Genomic DNA, 18,755 nt, shown 5'->3' on the forward strand with positions numbered 1-18,755 from the left:
CTATGAAAACTGTAAGACATTTCTGAATAAATGCTCAACTTGCCATAGAATTCGAGGCAAAATTCCCATTGAAAGACTGAATTATGTAACACAGACGTACTTTGTTTAGCCATTAGAAATTTGATAAACCATCAAATCATATGGATGTTGAAGAATTTACTCATATTGAAGAAATCTTGGGAGCATGGTTATCCAGAGGGAGACTAGAACATGCCTCTACAAAATTCCAAATATTAAAAAATAAAACTGCTGAACCATCCTGCTGTTTAGCAGTGAAAATGGAAGACAGTTGTATACATTTCTGAAATTCTGACTCAAAATGCTTTTTTTATTTTGACTTTTAATTTTCTTTTTACCAACTCTAGCTATTAGTAGTCATGTAAGGGATGGTTATGGCAGATTATTAAATATTTTCTAAGACTCCTATCTTTCGAATCCATCTACTTAACAGTATTTTATTCTAGGGCTAATTTCAGTGTACATAAAAAACCTTCTATAGAATATTTTCACGTTATAAAGATATTTTAAAAGTGGTCTTTATGACAAGAACTTTGTTCATAGATTATATGTATTTTAATTGGTTTTGCATTGTATGCATCATACTTCTTAAAACAAGTTTTTTTTTTTAATCTTTTTAAAAGATGTCAGTGGTACATAAAAGCCAAGATGAAGTCAGAAGAGAAGAGAAGAAACCACTTACAGAATGGGCATTGTAAGTAGCGCAGGGACTTTCTTTCATTATTTTGTACTGTTCCAGCACTTCAGGAGTTCATTCAAACTGTATCTATTGAGTTGAGAAAAAAAGAAAAAAAAAAATCACTTCCAACCTTTCAGCATTAAGAATTTTCATCTGGTTTCCAGGTCTGTTGGTGAAAGTTGCACCTGCTTCTCATTAAATAACATTACCTTGTTCCCAATTCTGCTTGCTGGAAAACACAACAGACTGAATTTGCTAAAAATAATAGTTGACTGATTTTATCAAGTTATTTACCACTCACAATGGCTCTAAAACATGAGTTGATTTTATCTAGTGGAACATTAGACATAGAAATAAATATTAGGGAATCTTTATTCCTTCTTGTAGGGACTGTCTTTTAAATATATAACAAATCAATTTACAATTCATTAATACTAAAAAAGAATATCAGCTCTTTAACTCTTAGAATATGTATGAAATCCTTGGGCTGACTACAAGGTTATATTCATTTGAGAGATCTATTCCCAAGCAACCTATAATTACCACTATAGCTGGTTTGATAATTGACAACTTCTCCTCCTCAACATCCACCTCCACCTCCACCTCCAAACTGCAAACTACTTCAGCAAGACAGTTTTTCTATTGTGAGACACTGAATTAACAAGAAAGGGATGTTCTCTAATTAACCACAGTGTAGAGATAATATGCAAGGCAACTTAACTGTTTTATCTTTTATTTCAAATTGAGCAAAAGATAATAAAGGACATTTCAATCTATACCACCCTCCGGGAAAGGGAAAGGATTTAAGTGAGGAACTTTTATTTTTTATTATTTTTTTTTAAGTATAATTAGAATTTTTCTTGGCTGTTTCTCGGAGAGGGGGATTTGGCAGGGTCACAGGACAATAGTGGAGGGAAGGTCAGCAGATAAACATGTGAACAAGGGTTCTCTGGTTTTCCTAGGCAGAGGATCCTGCGGCCTTCCACAGTGTTTGTGTCCCTGGATACTTGAGATTAGGGAGTGGTGATGACTCTTAACGAGCATGCTGCCTTCAAGCATCTGTTTAACAAAGCACATCTTGCACCGCCCTTAATCCATTTAACCCTGAGTGGACACAGCACATGTTTCAGAGAGCACCGGGTTGGGGGTAAGGTTATATAGATTAACAGCATCCCAAGGCAAAAGAATTTTTCTTAGTACAGAACAAAATGGAGTCTCCTATGTCTAATTCTTTCTACACAGGCACAGTAACCATCTGATCTCTCTTTCTTTTCCCCACATTTCCCCCTTTTCTATTTGACAAAACCGCCATCGTCATCATGGCCCGTTCTCAATGAGCTGTTGGGTACACCTCCCAGACGGGGTGGCGGCCGGGCAGAGGGGCTCCTCACTTCCCAGACGGAGCGGCCGGGCAGAGGCGCCCCCCACCTCCCAGACGGGGCAGCTGGCCGGGCGGGGGTCTGCCCCCCACCTCCCTCCCTGACGGGCGGCTGGCCGGGCGGGGCTGCCCCCCCACCTCCCTCCCGGACGGGGCGGCTGCCAGGCTGAGACGCTCCTCATTTCCCAGAGGGGGCTTCTGCCGGGCGTAGGGGCTCCTCACTTCGCAGACGGGGCGGCTGCCGGGTGGAGGGGCTCCTCACTTCTCAGACGGGGCGGCCAGGCAGAGGCGCTCCTCACATCCCAGACGGGGCGGCGGGGCAGAGGCGCTGCCCACATCTCAGACGATGGGCTGCCAGGCAGAGACGCTCCTCACTTCCTAGACGGGATGGCGGCTGGGAAGAGGCGCTCCTCACTTCCCAGACTGGGCGGCTGGGCAGAGGGGCTCCTCACATCCCAGACGATGGGCGGCTAGGCAGAGACGCTCCTCACTTCCCAGACTGGGTGGCGGCGGGGCAGAGGCTGCAATATCGGCACTTTGGGAGGCCAAGGCAGGCGGCTGGGAGGTGGAGGTTGTAGAGAGCCGAGATCACGCCACTGCACTCCAGCCGAACAATTTCCTCATGAAGTACTGGAAAAGACAACCTTTTTCTCCATTACTATTTGGACTTTTAGATCATGTACATAACCAGGAATCGAATAAATAATGAATGTTTTCATAAAGAGTATCCGTCTTGGAGGGAGATTCCAGTTGTAGAGATGTTTCACTTGTGCAAAATATCCAACATATCTATTCTGAGAGGGAGTATCTACTCCCTGAAAGTTTTTGCTGTGGGTTTTATCTGTTCGCCTTTCTCCAAAATAATACAGGCTTTCCTCTGCAGTTAAAAATATTTCAGAGGCAATAAGGAAGGCACAAACCAAAGTTCCGGTTCTTCCTGGGGCGCGGGGCTAAGTGCAGGCCCGGGGGGTCCCTAGAGCCGCCGGGGCGCGGCGCGTCCGGGGCTGGGGGACTGTTAGGTCAGAAAGTGTTCAGGGAGCAGCTGTTGCGCCCTCCCTCGGCCCGCCGCTTGGAGACGCCCCGCCCCCTGCCTTCAACGGCTGCCCGGCCCCGCCAGGCACCGCCCTCTGAGAGGAACTTTTATGCAGTAAGTCTGACTCTTACTGCACTGGCAGAGCTGAGAGAACTGATATCTGGCATGGGATAACATGGAAAGGCTGTAAACAGATTGCAGAAACCTGGATCCAGACACCTGGGCTGATGACTTAACGCCGGGCAACCTTAAGATTCACTGCAGGGCATTTAGTACTGCTATGCAGAGGGAAAAGGTGCTCCTGAGGCATTTATTATCTGTTTTCCAAGAGGTAGGTTAGCATAAACCAAACCAGATGGGTCCAGCATGAAGCGATGAAAGTAACTCGAGACAGCCAAGGAGGTAGAAGAAAGTTAACCAACTGATGTTTAAGAAGACGTTGATAAGTTTAAATTAGTAACCAGGTATTCAAAATTGGAATTCAGTTTGGTTGTTTATTTTCCTCTTTACTACACATATGTTTATAAGAAAAAAATGTGATATTTACTGATCTTATTCTATAGAAATGTGTACCACCTTAAATAACTGAATAGTTTAATAGTTAAAACCACATATGAGTTAATAAATGATGCTTGTTATCTGTGCCTAGCATAATATTATCAACATGACCACAGATCTGATTAGATATCACTAATAATTAGTAGTGGCTACTAGGTTTGAGGTTATAGAACTCAGTCTGAAAATCACAAATTCTACTAAGTTGTTATAAAAATATCATATGGAATATAAAATAGAGGTACAAACTATCTGTTCTCATTTTCTTCAATGTATACTTTGAGAAGTCAAGGAAAGCATGACATGTTAAAATTAGTGTCAGGTCTGGGTATACCTGGAAATATGCTTTTCTGGTGCTAATTTGAGAAATATTAATTTTCTCACGGTCCATATGCAGCACTAAGAAGACAGAAGACAAAATGTGTAAATGAAGGCAATGGGCATAGAAGGACTAAGGAAGCAAATTGCTGCTAATATTGGGCATTTCAGCACCTCCTCTAAACTTTATTACCTTTTGTTTGTTTGCTTTTGATTTTTTTGTTTATATGTTTTGCAAGGAGAGTCAAACAACAGTTAACGCTGGGTATTATATGGCTTTCAAAATCTAAGAAGCAACAAAACCAAATACCATCCACTCTGCCACAAATTTCACATTGGTCTTTTAATCCCTACTAGTTTTTATTCAATAAAGGCTCTCTGTGTGATTATTGCCTGTAAAACCATACCTAAGATATTTGGAAAGATAGAAAGATATATAAGAAAGGACCTCCTGTCTAGAGATCTAAAATGGAAAATGGAAATTAATGAGCCAGCTTGGTGGCTTGTGCCTGTAGTACCAGCTACTCAGGAGGCCGAGGCAGGAGGATCACTTGAGCTCAAGAATTCAAGGCCAGCCTGGACAACATAGCAAGACTGCCATTTCTCTAAAAAAAGCAGAGAAATAAATAAATGATCAAAACAGAGGGATATTCATGGGCAGAGGCAGTCTATGACTTCTTCGGATACTCACAAATGGACATACAACCACACATTAATGTTTTCTAGCCATCCTTTCTCATCATCCTAACTGCCTGTAGGCTGTGAGCCCTCCATTCTCACCAATGAAGCTCAGCAGATACACAACCAATGACCAGATTTTGGCCTTTGATTTCCATCCTTCCCACCAGGATAGACAAGCTGATCCTATTCAGGACTATATGCAGTCAGTCCATGGAAGCCACTACATGAACACAGAAAATGGCCATTATCCCTACTGGCCTTTCTTGTTTCTATGCCATGAAGTCAGTTCTTTACTGCTTGAGGTTTTCTGGAAAAGGGGGAGACCACAGGAATAGGGCATGAGTTCATGAAACCTAGTGCCGTAGAGTACAAAGAGTCCAGGAGGAATCTAGTGGGCTTCCTTGCTTTGGAGGGAGGCTTATGCCTCATTTTCCCCATTCCCCAAGCTAGAGCAGATGTGGAATGTTTTGGAAGTATAGTGAATGAGTGAGCTGATTAAACATTTTATAGAAATATGAGACATGTGTTTTCTGGAACCTGTCAGCTCACTTTCTAGAAATCCACCAGGTCGTTCTACATTAACAGTGAGGTAAATAAATTTTTGACCCTCGTAGTCAAAGCTTTAATATGGGACAGGAAGAAAAGAGAGACTTTAAATCATTATCAAGACTGACTACTTCAGTATGTCATTTCCGGTTTTAAATGTTCACAAGATATAGACCACTGAGATACTCAAACTAAATCAATCGTTTTGTTATTGTTGTTGCAGTGCGCTTCCCAGGAATTAAAACTTACATTGATCCAGATACATATGAAGACCCATCCCTAGCAGTCCATGAATTTGCAAAGGAGATTGATCCCTCAAGAATTCGTATTGAGAGAGTCATTGGGGCAGGTAAATGTCAAATCTACACTTTTGAACAAAAGATTCCTTAATTTCTTTGTAACTGGTTTATCAACATACTATCTTAAATCTTGGCAGTTTTGGTCATTGAAAAGTTTTAACAAGTGAGAAGTAAAGTGATTTGTATATGTTATTTTTTTTAAGTATATTTAGTGTCCCTTTGTTTCCAAACAATGAGAACATTCACAAAAGTTACTTTTAACATTCTATAGTCTTTTTTTATAGTAGAGATAAATTACAATGAAACTAGAATTTTTAGGGGTTTGTCATAAGGTTATAGATTTACTTGAGCGCCAACATCTATAGACATACACTATAATTATAATAGTATTTAAAATGATGACCATGAGCCTCTGCAAGACACAGAAAAGTTCTGAGAATCACCAAAGATAAAATTTGGTTCAATGTAGTTTTAGGTCATTTTAATGCAAATTAATATTTCTCCCTATGTAGAATTTTCCAATCTTAGAACATTTTATTATTCAACTATCCTGAATAAATACAAATTTCTTGTAAATCACCCCACAGGAATTTATGCTGTACATTAATTAAGGCAGAGGCTAAGCCAATGTAACAAAGAGACTCCAGAATACAGATTTATTCCTCTTTCAGATGCTTGACCCAAGGTGAATAGTCCATGCTGGCAGAGGAGCTGTCATTCAGGGGGACTTGCAAGGCCCAAGTTCCTTCTGTTCTTGGCTCTTCCTTCCCCTAGCATGCCATCCTCCTGTAAATGACCAAAGCTGGGTCACCAGTACATCTGCCTTCCTGACTGTGAGAAGGAAAAGGAAATAGTTCTGTCTCTCTGGTTTTGCTTCTAAGGCAATCACCTGAAACTTCCAAACACAGTATTCACATCTCAATGGTCCAAATAACAATAACATGGACACACTTAATTGCTAGAGAGATTGGAAACGGAATTGCCGACAGCTGCCATGCATGCAGCTAAAATGCATAGATTTATGCAGGGGGGCTGTTTTCCTAAAATAGACAAGGGATATTGGATCTTGATGGGGAACATAGGTCTCCTCTAGATGCTGGAGATTTGTTTAATCCTTTGGAAAGAGCAGAACAGATGCAAGCATGGCCATTCCAGCCAGGTGTCATGTCTTTACAAAGGCCAGAAGAAAGCAGCTGATGATCCTCTGTTTCTTTCAAAGTCCTTTTTCCTCCAGAAGGACAAGCTACATAATTTGCAGGGCCCAGTATACCCTGAAATATACAGAGTCCCTTGTTAAAATGTATTAGTTATTTCAAGACGGTGACAACAGAGAACTAAACCAACTACAGGGCACACCTAAACTCAAGGCTGTACGTGACTGCACAAGTTACATACTCATGAAGCTAATCCCGTTTCCCGGGTACACAGAGAAGTAGAACTACCTCAAGAATTCCAGGCACATTTGCAGAGAGTTCTTCCTGATTTCACTCCATTCCCTATGTACCATAGATCACCTCATCTCCTGCATGGCTGGGTCTCCCTCTGAAAGCTGCCACAAGGGCCTTTATGTTCATAATCTTTATGTTCTCAGCCAAAGAAGCTGCCTTATCAGAAAGATTAAGGACCTGAAATGGAACCAGATTCTCTGTCTTCTTCCACTGAACAAAGAGCACATCAGCAGGCATAATTGAGAAGAGTGATTGAATTATATTCATTTAGCTTTGGAGTTTGTTTTCTTAAGACAGCGAAGGGATAGAGAAGAGAGGAGGTTGGATAATCTCCATTGCACACGATGTTTGGCTTTCTTCTTCTTGCACCTGTGAAAAACTGATATGTCTTTTTATACTGCCTTGTTCAATACTCACATAGATACAGGAGAAGCATTTTCTGTTTTAGCCCTTTGTGCTACAGCATAACAAAATGCCAGTGTCTGAAATCATAATGTTGAGAGATAAAATCAAGTATCTGAAGTATAAACAATAAGAAGAAATAAAATGTTTCTTTTATTGTTAGATATTTTTCAACTAAAATATAAATTTTTCTCTTAAAAAAGTATAATTGATACTGCAAAAGCAAAAAATAACTACTAAAGAGATTATTTTAATTTCATGTTTCCACCTGCTGTCCCTGAACTCTAATAAGTCATAATGGTGTTTATCTCATTTGGCAAAGACAGATTATCTAAACCATGTAGTTATTCCTATAGATTGGGGTATCTTTTTAAATCTTTATTCATCTTTGATTGTTTCAGCTTTCAAACAATATGCTAAGGGTCCTTTTACTGTCCATATTCAGAAAAATAACAAAAATAAAACTGGTATGTGAGACAAAAGTATTATAACCTAACTTGCCTCTTTGTGCCCCTGGCTGTACTGCTGTGTTAATTTATTCCTTTAGATCATTGTTATAGCCCTTTTTATGCTGCTCTAATAGAATGCCTCACACAGGGTAGTTTATAATGAACAGAGTTTTTAGGCTCAAGGTCCTGGAGGCTGAAGTCAAGATTGAGGGGCCACATCTGGTGAGGGTCTTCCTGCTGCATCATAACATGGTGGAAGGCATCACATGGGTGAGGGAGAGAAAAAGGGGGCTGACCTCTCCCTTTTATGAGGCTGCTACATTAATCCAGTCATGAGGGCTGAGCCCTCATGATCTAATTACCTCTTTAAGGTCCCACCTCTAAACACAGTTGTATTAAGGATTAAGTTTCCAGTGTGTGCACTTGAGGGGACACATTCAAACCACAACAGTCATGTTTCTAAAACTTTACTTTTGTGAATGTGTGAAGTGTGAACGTATTCCATAGCAGCAGTGTGGACAAAACATTGCTCAAATTGAAGAAGAACCAGTCGTTATGTAACATCTGTGTACCACTGGTTACTTTCCCAATTTGTAACTATAAATATTTTCTTATATTGTTTTGTATCCTTTATTTTCTTTCCCCAGCTATTGATTGTTTCTTCTGGGACTCTATTTCTTCGTCATCTTTGTCCGTTAGGTAGTCCCCTTGGAAATGTAAATTAAGTGACTTAAGTGGTAGTCTAGATGCTAGACAGAGGTGAAGTGAGGTAGAGAAGATGAGAGAGGCCACATATCAGGTTGTGACAATTGTCAAGTGCAGGATATTCAGGCAGAATTAAGGCATTGACAGTAGGAATGGCAAGGAGTACTTAGATTCACAGTTCATTTCTGAGGAAAAATATACGAGACCTCTGTGTCTTATAGATGCAAGACATGCATGCAAAGCAACAGTTAAGATTACTTTTCAGATTTCTAGTTGGAAAAGCACAATATACAATCATTAAATCTTTCTTAAATGAGTTATCAAAAATAAATGTAAAACAGCCACATTAACATTTTCACAAAAAGCATGATATCACACCTGACCTGTGACATTTCTTACCACATTCACTGAACAATGTTTGTTAGATGGCTAATATTTACTTGTAAAAGATAATATGTCACTTAATCTTTTCATATTAAATCACTATGCTCATTAGAGATATATGTATTCAGGCTGTCTTCCTCAATCTTTGTCCTGAGATTTTCAACTAGTAACCATCAAAATACTGTGCAACTGAACCATAAAAATTTAATTTTTCTGTATATATATTCTTAACATTCTCCTTCTTTCCTTATACATTTCACTGGTTTTTTTATAAGTTTTCTAGGGTACTTTTTTTGTGTGTGTATCACTATTCTATTTAATACTGGCAGCTTATCTTTGTTCATCAATATTGGCCTGAATTTCCATGAAAATGCACATTTCCATTTAAATGAAGTGAGCAGCTCTGTTGCATAGGAGACTATCAAGGTCATCTATCTCCTTTGGCTTTTTTGCATTATAAAATGAAATTCTGTGGACAGAGGACTGTAAAACAGAAACTCCCAGGCTAAAACAGCCAGGTCAGATTAGGGGAGAATCATTATTTTATACATATCTTGCAAGATATGAGAAAACGGTAAACAATTTTAATCATGGTCTGAAAAAGGTCATTGAAAGGCTGTCCCTCTTTCAGGGTACTACTAAATCTAAACCAGTATAAGAACAACTTGCCTGGCAGAGTATAATTTTGAAACATTATTCCATTGAAAAAATGATTCTTGTGTCGCTAAGCCCATAGGGCACCCTTCTTAAATTTGACCTTCCCTGTTTCCCTAGTCTCAATGGAAATACATAATATCTTCCTGTCATACATATTCTTTCCCTTTATCTATACAAAACTCATTATGGCCTCCACTATCAGCCTTCTCTTCTGGCTTAGAGTCACCAAATTTTTTCTCTTTCTAGAATAGTCCAGGAAGTTTTAACTGTTGGTTTCTCAGCAGTTATCTGCAGGTAAAAGAATGTCAAAAGGACAACAAAAAGGATATAAAAGTGAGTGTCAAGCCTAATATTTCGATTCTGTTATTCCGTCTTATTTGAAATCACATTTCCCCTTGATGCTATATAAGGCCTAATGTTCACTTCATGTGCCTCTCCTAATTCCCCTGCCACCCTCAACCCAGCAGGCCTCTCTTTTCTACTCTAGAATATATTATTTTTTAGTTATCTTAAAGAAACTGTATTTTTGTTTGTCTTTTACACTTGTGTTATATATTCTTGTAGCATGACAATGACAAATGTAGGCAATATTCCAGGTGTGGTTTCACAATTCTCTTTATATGTATTTTTTAAAACCTTGTGTTTATGGCTCATTTTCTCTATATTTAGATGAGATGAATTCCTTAGAAATGAGATTCATTCTTGTCCATCAACTTAAAGGATTTATGGTAGAGGTCAGATTCATTTTCTTGTGTATTCTTGAAAACTTTGCATGTTGAGTAGACTGAGAATAAGATCAACAACAGATTTTGGCAAGGCCTTTGTGCCTTTTACTCAATAATTTCATAGCTTTCTAAATCAAATGATGTAATAAAAGATCAGCTTTACCCATTCTCCATCTATATTATGATATGAATGAAAAAGCAAAGAATGAAGCAAGACAGATTCAGATATGAATCACAGCTTTGCTACTAGCTCATTCTGTAAACTTTAGCAATTTAGTTATCATTCAGAAATTTGGGTCACTCCATGTATAAAGTAGATTTATAATAACAGCTATCTTACAGGATTAATAAAAGGATTAGAAATGACTATTAGATTAAAAAATAAATCGTTTTTACATTCAGTTTTGACTGCTGAGATGAATAACACTTATTGCCCAACCCTCAATATACTTTGTGATATGAATATCTGCCCATGCAGAATTCAACAGTCAATGCCTTAGGTAACTGGAATAATATTTATGATTTTCAGAGTTAGTTGAAAATTAGTAATTGAAATGAAATTTTATTTTTGTTACTACATTGAGTTATATCCATGTCAACCAACTCTTTTTCTTTTTAATTAAAGAAACTCAAGGCGGGGCACGGTGGCTCACGCCTGTAATCCCAGCACGTTGGGAGGCCCAGGCGGGTGGATCACGAGGTCAGGAGATCGAGACAATCTTGGCTAACACGGTGAAACCCCGTCTCTACTAAAAAACACAAAAAATTAGCAGGGCGTTGTGGCGGGTGCCTGTAATCCCAGCTACTTGGGAGGCTGAGGCAAGAGAATGGCATGAACCCGGGAGGCAGAGCTTGCAGTGAGCCGAGATCGCACCACTGCACTCCAGCCTGGGCGAAAAAGCGAGACTCCGTCTTAAAAAAAAAAAAAAAGAAACTCAAAACTTTTTTTTTTATATTTAGGAGGTTGTATTTGTTAGGGAATGTTTATTTTTTGTTAAAAAACTCAACAAGTCCTAAGATGAGAATCAAAGGAAAAATTATTTAAATATCTTAACGTAAAACTATTCTACGGTAGTCTATCAATTTATTCTTGGTACATCTAAGGAATTAGTAGATTTACTGTCAGGAGCAGGACTGTATATCAATTTAATAGACTTTCAATTAATTTTTGTTAATTTCATGAGTGTTTACCTGCATTTCAACACCGTACATCTTATTTGGAACCATTTAGTACACATTTTCTATCTTATATACAGATTTCCAAAACTTGCAAGTTGCCTCATCATAGTCATTGTTTGATAAATGCTTGTTTAATAAATAAATACAATTCTTAAACTAATTTAAAAAAAATGAATAAATAAATGAATGACAAAAGGATATAGAATTATTCTAAGTAATGATTTTACGTGACTATGTTTATCTGGTTGCCAACAAAAATCTTAATGAATTATGACAATATAAAATTAATTGCATAATACGTGCAAAGAAAAATAAGAAAAATTCATAGAGGACATTTGGGAATTACAATTGTTACATTGCTTTATATTAACAATTTACCTGATAGACCAAAATTTTATAGAGTTTATTATATGCCTTTGCATTTATATAGTAAAATACAGAATTATACAGAAAATATTACATTGATATTTTATTTTGAATTGAGTTTATGTAACAGGGGAAGTAATTTTGAAGAGTTGTTTATACCTTACAAAGAAGTTATTTTTCAAATTTGTTTTTTTTTTTTCTTCTAGTTTGTGTATTGCTAAAATATTAGGTGAAATGAAGGAAATTTGATCCCTATTTTCAAAAGAGTTCTCCAAGGGTGTTAGCAAGACTGGGTACATCTTAGAATGATGTTCTTTCTTATGGCTAAGAAACAATAGATGAGAAAGATCCACATATCGACAGCAATAACTTTTAGCCCTTATATTTCTAGAGTATATTAGTTATCTCTTGCTGCACAACAAATTACCCTAAAACTTAAAACAGGAACATTACTATCTCACAGTGTCAGTGGCTCAGGATTCAGGAATGGCTTAGCTCCTGCACAGTTGCTCACAAGGTTGCAGTCATTGTATCAGCTGGGACTGTGGTCTCACCTGAAGGTCAGCTGGGCAAGGAACCACATCCAAACTTATTTATATAGCTGCTGTCAGGATACAGTCCTTTGAGGGTTGTTGCACAGACAGTTTTAATTCCTCACTGCTGTTGGCTGGAGAACATCCTCAGATTCTTACCATGTGGGCTTCTCCAACGTGGCAGCTTGCTTCATCAAAGCCAGCAACAGAGTCTGCTAGTAAGACAGAAGTCACAGTGTTTTATAACCTAATCATGGAAGTGACAGCAAATTACCTTTGCACATTCTATTGACCATAAATATGATACTAGACCCTCCCCACACTGAAGGGAAGGGATCACAAAAGGACAGGAATACCAGGATGCAGGGATCATTGCAGGCCATCTTAAAAGTTTGCCTACTACAAATAGTATTGTTTCATTATGTTTGGGGCTCTAAGGTGGTCCTAATTAGCCAGCATTACCAGGAGTGATTTCTCCCCTTCAGTCCAATTCACATCAAAGATATCAAAGATGAGTCTTAGACACTCTCTGATACTCAAGCAGTTTATTCTGGCAGTGCTCTTGTAAGATGGATAGTGGGGAACAGGCCAGTGGCATGGGCCAGGTACAGTTGGGGGGTCAGATGATCAACTGACCAGGAGGGTCTCTGTCTAGAGACCATTCTCAGAGTTTAGGAAGTTCCTCCCACTTTTTTATACCTGTATTCAGTGTGGGTCAATTATTAGGTGTTTCTTTCATAAAGGGAGTGTAGTCTCTTCTTGTAAGGGTATGCTTTTTTTTTTTTTTTAAGGTTTATGAGAGTTGAGTCTGTGCTGAGATGGCCTTGTGTATAGGGTATCCAGGGTTTTTAGGTCTCATCGTCATAGAGACCCAGTCATCCCCAGGCCTACTTGCATCATACCCCTAAGGACACATAATGTCGGCCCTGTGAGTTGTTTGAGTAGGCCATAGGGCTGTCATTAATCCCACAGCCACCATGTGTTTGTAGGCAGTGTTTCAAGCAGAGAGCAAGAGTTGTAAGGCCACTTGAGGTCTTGTCTCTGAACTTAATTCTGACACATACAGTTGATCAAAGCAAGTCACAAAGCCAGACCAGATTTAACAAGGTAGAAAAATAGATTTTCCCGGTCAATGGGAACAGCAAAATTACATTGCAAAGTGGCATACATGTAGGATAGGGAGGAATTCATGGCCATTTTTTTACAATCTATCACATAGCTGATAGATTTTTTTAAGTGAATCATTATTTTTTCAAGCTTAATGTGAATAACAGATTATGAATTCATTTGCTATTTTGTCTCTAAGACTATTTTTGCTTTGCACCCCTAATGAATGATATTAATGTTTTCTTAATACTCTTAGTTAATCAGCCTTGGGTTAGGTATTAAAAGGCTTACAAAAAGGAATAATGAGCTAGGCATGGTGGCTCACACCTGTAATCCCAGCACTTTGGGAGGCCGAGGCGTGCAGATCATTTGAAGTCAGGAGTTTGAGACCAGCCTGGCCAACGTGGTAAAACCCAGTCTCTACTAAAAATATAAAAATTAGCCAGGCATGGTGGTGGGCACCTGTAATCCCAGCTACTCAGAAGGCTGAGGCAGGAGAATCTCTAGAACCAGGGAGGCGGAGATTGCAGTGAACCGAGATAGTGCCACTGCACTCCATCCTGGGTGACAGAGCGGGAGTGAGACTCAGTCTCAAAAAAAAAAAAAAAAAAAAAAAAAAAAACCGTGAATAATGGAGCATCTCAGACTCAAGCGGGAAGCTAAGGAAAGTATAATATATAAGGTAGAAAGGAGGAAAGAAAGGACAAGATAGATAATAAGTGAAGAAAACATGCAAATAAATTGTTGTTCAAAGAATGTAAAGATCACTGTATACTGGGAGATCAGATCGCATTAGAAAGACTGAATTAGGCATTTAAATATACTGTTAAAGATAAGGATTGTCAAGCTGTAGAAAAGGTATTTTAGATGGGAAAAGCATTAGAAGTGGTAGAATAAATGGTGTGGAGATTAAGAGGAATTTAGGACGTTTTCAAGTATTTAGAGTTTGATGACACTGGATCTTTATTATATCTAATTTCTCTTCAAAACATAAGCTTTTCCTTTTGTTTTTTTTTTGATGTGAATGTAACTCTAGCCCTGCTTTTTGGCTATGAATAATGGCTAGTGACTTTTTAGTTTGTTGACTTTTTAATGACAAAGTTTAAAGTGATTAAAGAAAAGAGGAAAGATGTTTTACTTTTATTGGGCAAAGAAAAGTAAAAAAGAGTATGGATCTGTATGTGTGTGTGTATGTATACATACGTACATGTAAATGTGTTTGTGTTTGTATGTGTGTGTGTGTATGTGTGTATTAGCCGGCTTCACTGTCATAACAAAATATCACAGATTGGGTGGCTTAAAAGGCACAAATTTATTTTCTCACAGTTCTGGAGGCTGGAGTTTTAGATGGGGTGCCTACATGGTCAGGTTCTGGAGAAGCTGTCTTCTGGATCGCAGAGATCCACCTCCTTGTCCTCACATGGCAGAGAAGAGATATATCTTCCTCTTCGTATAAGATCACAGTCTTTATCAGATTAGGGCCCCGCTCTGAAAACCTCATTTAGCCTTAATTTCTTCCAAAAGACCATATGTCCAGATGCTGTCACATTGAGTTAGAGTATCAATGTATAAATTTTGGGGGGACACAATTTAGTCCTCTGTGTGTGTGTGTGTGTGTGTGTGTAGTGGGTGAGGAAGAAAGCAAGATATTACCTGATGAAAGATTTACTCACTGTTATCCAAGTGTCTGCATGAGTAAATTTTGAATGAAAGAATAAAAATTGTAAATTCATAAAGGATATGCCTGCTAGATTTGACTTACTGGGAGAGCTCTGTCTGAACTTAGAGCTGAGTTTAGGCTGAGAGATAAAGCAAACTATCTCATGGTTACCACGTGTCCAGAGAGTGGTGGAGGCACAGGGAAACAGAGAGAGGAGCAATAGGTCTCCCAGAGTAAAATCTATAAAGATGGTACAGTTTCAGTTACTTTTCAGATAATATGCTGATGTTATTGCTGTTAAGACTATAAGAAAGATTTCAAAAAATCAATATGAATGCTAAAAATCAAACTGTTCAATGTGCAGTTGAAGCCTAAGTGCTTAGACCAGGATGTACCTATTATGGGTTATCTTTGTAGTAGGTTCTTCCAACAGATGTTAGAACCTTTTCTTAAAATCAAGTATTTGACATTTTATCACAACTTTTATTAACATCAATGTAACTTGTGTATCCACTGTTCCCTGATTACAATGGAAAAGTACCTTAATTTTATCAGGAAATAATATTTGTGTCATAAATAGGGTTTCTTCCCCAAAAGTTATTTCTACCTTCTATAACCAGTTAATCTATCTCTGGTTAGAATCTTATAAACTTTCCTCACAGTAAGTGACACTTTCTAACCTGTCTTGTCTTTTCCTGATCTTGTCCCTAAAATTTGGAGTCATTTTATATTTGTTCTTCAAACATCTCATCCACTGGGGGAGAAAATTCAGTTTAAATTTTGAGAACAAGAACTAGCCAATTTACCTTCGTGAGCTGTAATTTCCCTATCTGTGAAATAAAAGTAAAATACCTTTGCTCCTTCATGATTGTTGTGAGAAGAAAATGAGATAAAGTAGATTCTATCTGATTATCCAGCATTTATCAGAACACCACCAATGAAAGCGTTCACTACCTCCAAGATAGCCCATTCCCTTGGGAACAGTTCCAATAAATCCAGGATATTTGTGAGTAAAAAAAAAAAAAAAAATGTGCTTCCTTATAACTCCGTACATGATCTTACAACACTGCCTACTGGTACTCGTTCTGCAAAATTGAACTTATACAAAGTAAACCTAATCCTACTTCCACACCACACCATTACCCTTCAAATAGTTAAAGAACAACATGTAAACCTCATAAATCTTCTTTGTTCAGCCTAAATTGTCTAAATCTTTTCAACCGTTTCCATCCAACATGATGTCTAGATACGTCATCATTCTGGCCACCTTCCTCTGGAGATCTAGACTTTTTCTCTAAGTCTTTTCCAGAATTGAACCCAATACTCCAAATGTTTTCTAATCAATGTGAGAACACAGGGATAGCAAGTTTCCTGCTGTGCCTCGATTAATGCATCCTGAGTTTGCATTTGCTTTTTGAACAGCTGCCACGCGCTGTTGGCATAGGGAGAGCTTACTACCAGCTTATCCCCAGCAGTCTTTCTCAGAGGAGTTTCTATTAAGCCAGGCCTATTTCTATACTTGTCAACTGACTTTGTTACTTTTGAGTGCAATATTATATTTGTATAGGTCTACACTATATATATATGTAAATCATATATATAAATATGAACCATATATATCATAATTCATATATAAAAATATGAATAGATATAGATATGTTAAAAATGGTCTAGATATGTAATACCTGTATAAATTTGTATAGATAGGTAAAGAATGTATATTCTAGAAATATATACTAGAATATATGATATATTCTTTACATGTCTATACAAATTCTAGTATATATAGAATATATGATATAGAATATATGATATATATACTTTACATGTCTATACAAACATTATGTGCTTTTCACATTCTCATTTCATAAATATTCCTATTAAATTTCATTGTGTTTCTGTAAGTAAAATTTCTCAACCTGTCCATGTCTTTTTCCATATCAATTACATCAGCTGGTACAATTATTGTCCTTCTCAGTAACATCTGTGATTTGTTCTGCCTTGCAATTTAGCTGTGTACTCTTATCATAAGAGCTCAGCACTCCCCGTGCAGCAATCATTTAATATACTCTCTAATTTTCTTCTTCATTGGGACAATTGTTTTTTCATTATTGGAATTGTGTATTTTGTAGTTGCCTATCTCTCACTCTTTATAGAATCTCTGATCAAGAAATTGTACCCAATCCATGTGCATTTTTTAACTGCCACTCTGAAGTTTAATGTCTACAGTTATGGCTGTGCTTTTTCCCTGGACTGTAAATATCTTAAAGTGAAAATGGTCAGTTTTTTCCCAAGTTTCCCCACCCCTTGCATTTCATCAGTCTTTATTCAGAACTAAATCAAAATAACAGCTCTGTTGACTTTTCGAAAGACGGACACAGCAGCGAGGCAGGCAATTATGATTTTATAGCTTCTCTCTGATTGCTTTCATGGTGGACTAAATGAATTCACAGCATGGGAAAATGTGTTTTGTGAGGATTGATTGAAGTGTGAAGCACATGGACTTTCCATGTGGTCTAATGCAGTTCCTTGTTCACATGGAAACCTCTGATATTCTCTTCCTGCCAAAATCTTTGTCCGTGGTTTCCTCCTCGCTTCAGCCTACCAGGAAAAAAAAGTCTGTCTTTACCATTAACAGTAGGCAAGAATTATTAAAGGTTCATCTGCTTGGGATGAGCCTTACATGCATTATTATTTCTTGTATCATCACAACCCTATAAATCACAAGGATCACATATGTCCATTTTACAGATACGAAAGCTAAGATTTAAAGAGATTAAGTTATTTGGTCTTTAAATTTCACAGTGCACTAGGAGAGAAAAATGAACAGAAAATTACAGGTAAGAGAATGCCGTTAACAGAAGAATGCAAAAGAGAGCTTCAGAGGGTGTTGAGAAATTGTGCTTAAAAGAATGATATAATTCAGCCTAAAATGGAAACTAATATTGAGAATTTACTCTGCACCAAGCCCTATGCCATCCATGAATTACCACAAGTTAGTGGCCTTAAAAAACACACAATTTATTATTTTGCATTTCTCAAAGTCAGAAATCCAAAATCAGATTCACTGGCTAAAATCAGGGTGTTGGCAGAACTGATATCTTCCAAAGTTCTCAGGCAAGAATCTGTTTCCTCCTCTTTTCCAGCCTCTAAAGATGGCCTTCATTCCTTGGCTCATGGCCCTTCTCTGTCTTTGAAGTCATCAGTATAGTATCTTCAGATTTCCCTCTGACTCTCTTACCTCTATTTTCCTCCTCCCACCTCCTTCTCTGTGTTTCTTGCCTCCCTTTCATATGTACTCTTGTGATTACGCTGAACCTACTTGGATAGTTAATGATAATCTTCATATTTCAGGATTATTAATACATCTGTAAAGTCTTTTTTGCTAAACATGGTAACATATTCACAGATTTAGTGGATTACAATGTAGACATGAAGCCATTATCCAACCAACCACAGCTCCATAATGAATTAAGGGATAAAGAAGGAAAAATGGGTTTTAGGAGATTCTCTGGACTGAATTGTGTCCCCCCAGAATTCATATTTTGAAGCTCTAACTTACAGTGTGACTATGTTTGGAGATAGGATTTTGAGGAAGTAATTAAAGTTAACTGAGATCCTAAGGGTATGGTC

At 37.9% G+C, this 18,755-nt stretch overlaps 1 protein-coding gene across 3 annotated transcripts in view; it reads left to right on the top strand.

The window, feature by feature from the left end:
• EPHA6 (EPH receptor A6) overlaps window positions 1-18,755 on the top strand; it is a 925,594-nt gene that overhangs the window by 677,185 nt on the left and 229,654 nt on the right. For all 3 annotated transcript variants that reach the window (XM_055383472.2, XM_055383471.2, XM_019024873.4), the window contains exons 9-10: window positions 642-712; window positions 5,432-5,557. In XM_055383472.2, the coding sequence (XP_055239447.2) occupies window positions 642-712; window positions 5,432-5,557 (197 nt within the window). The remainder of the gene's footprint in view (window positions 1-641; window positions 713-5,431; window positions 5,558-18,755) is intronic.

The sequence above is a fragment of the Gorilla gorilla genome, chromosome 2 (genome assembly GCF_029281585.2).
Source record: "Gorilla gorilla gorilla isolate KB3781 chromosome 2, NHGRI_mGorGor1-v2.1_pri, whole genome shotgun sequence".
NCBI lineage: Eukaryota > Metazoa > Chordata > Mammalia > Primates > Hominidae > Gorilla > Gorilla gorilla.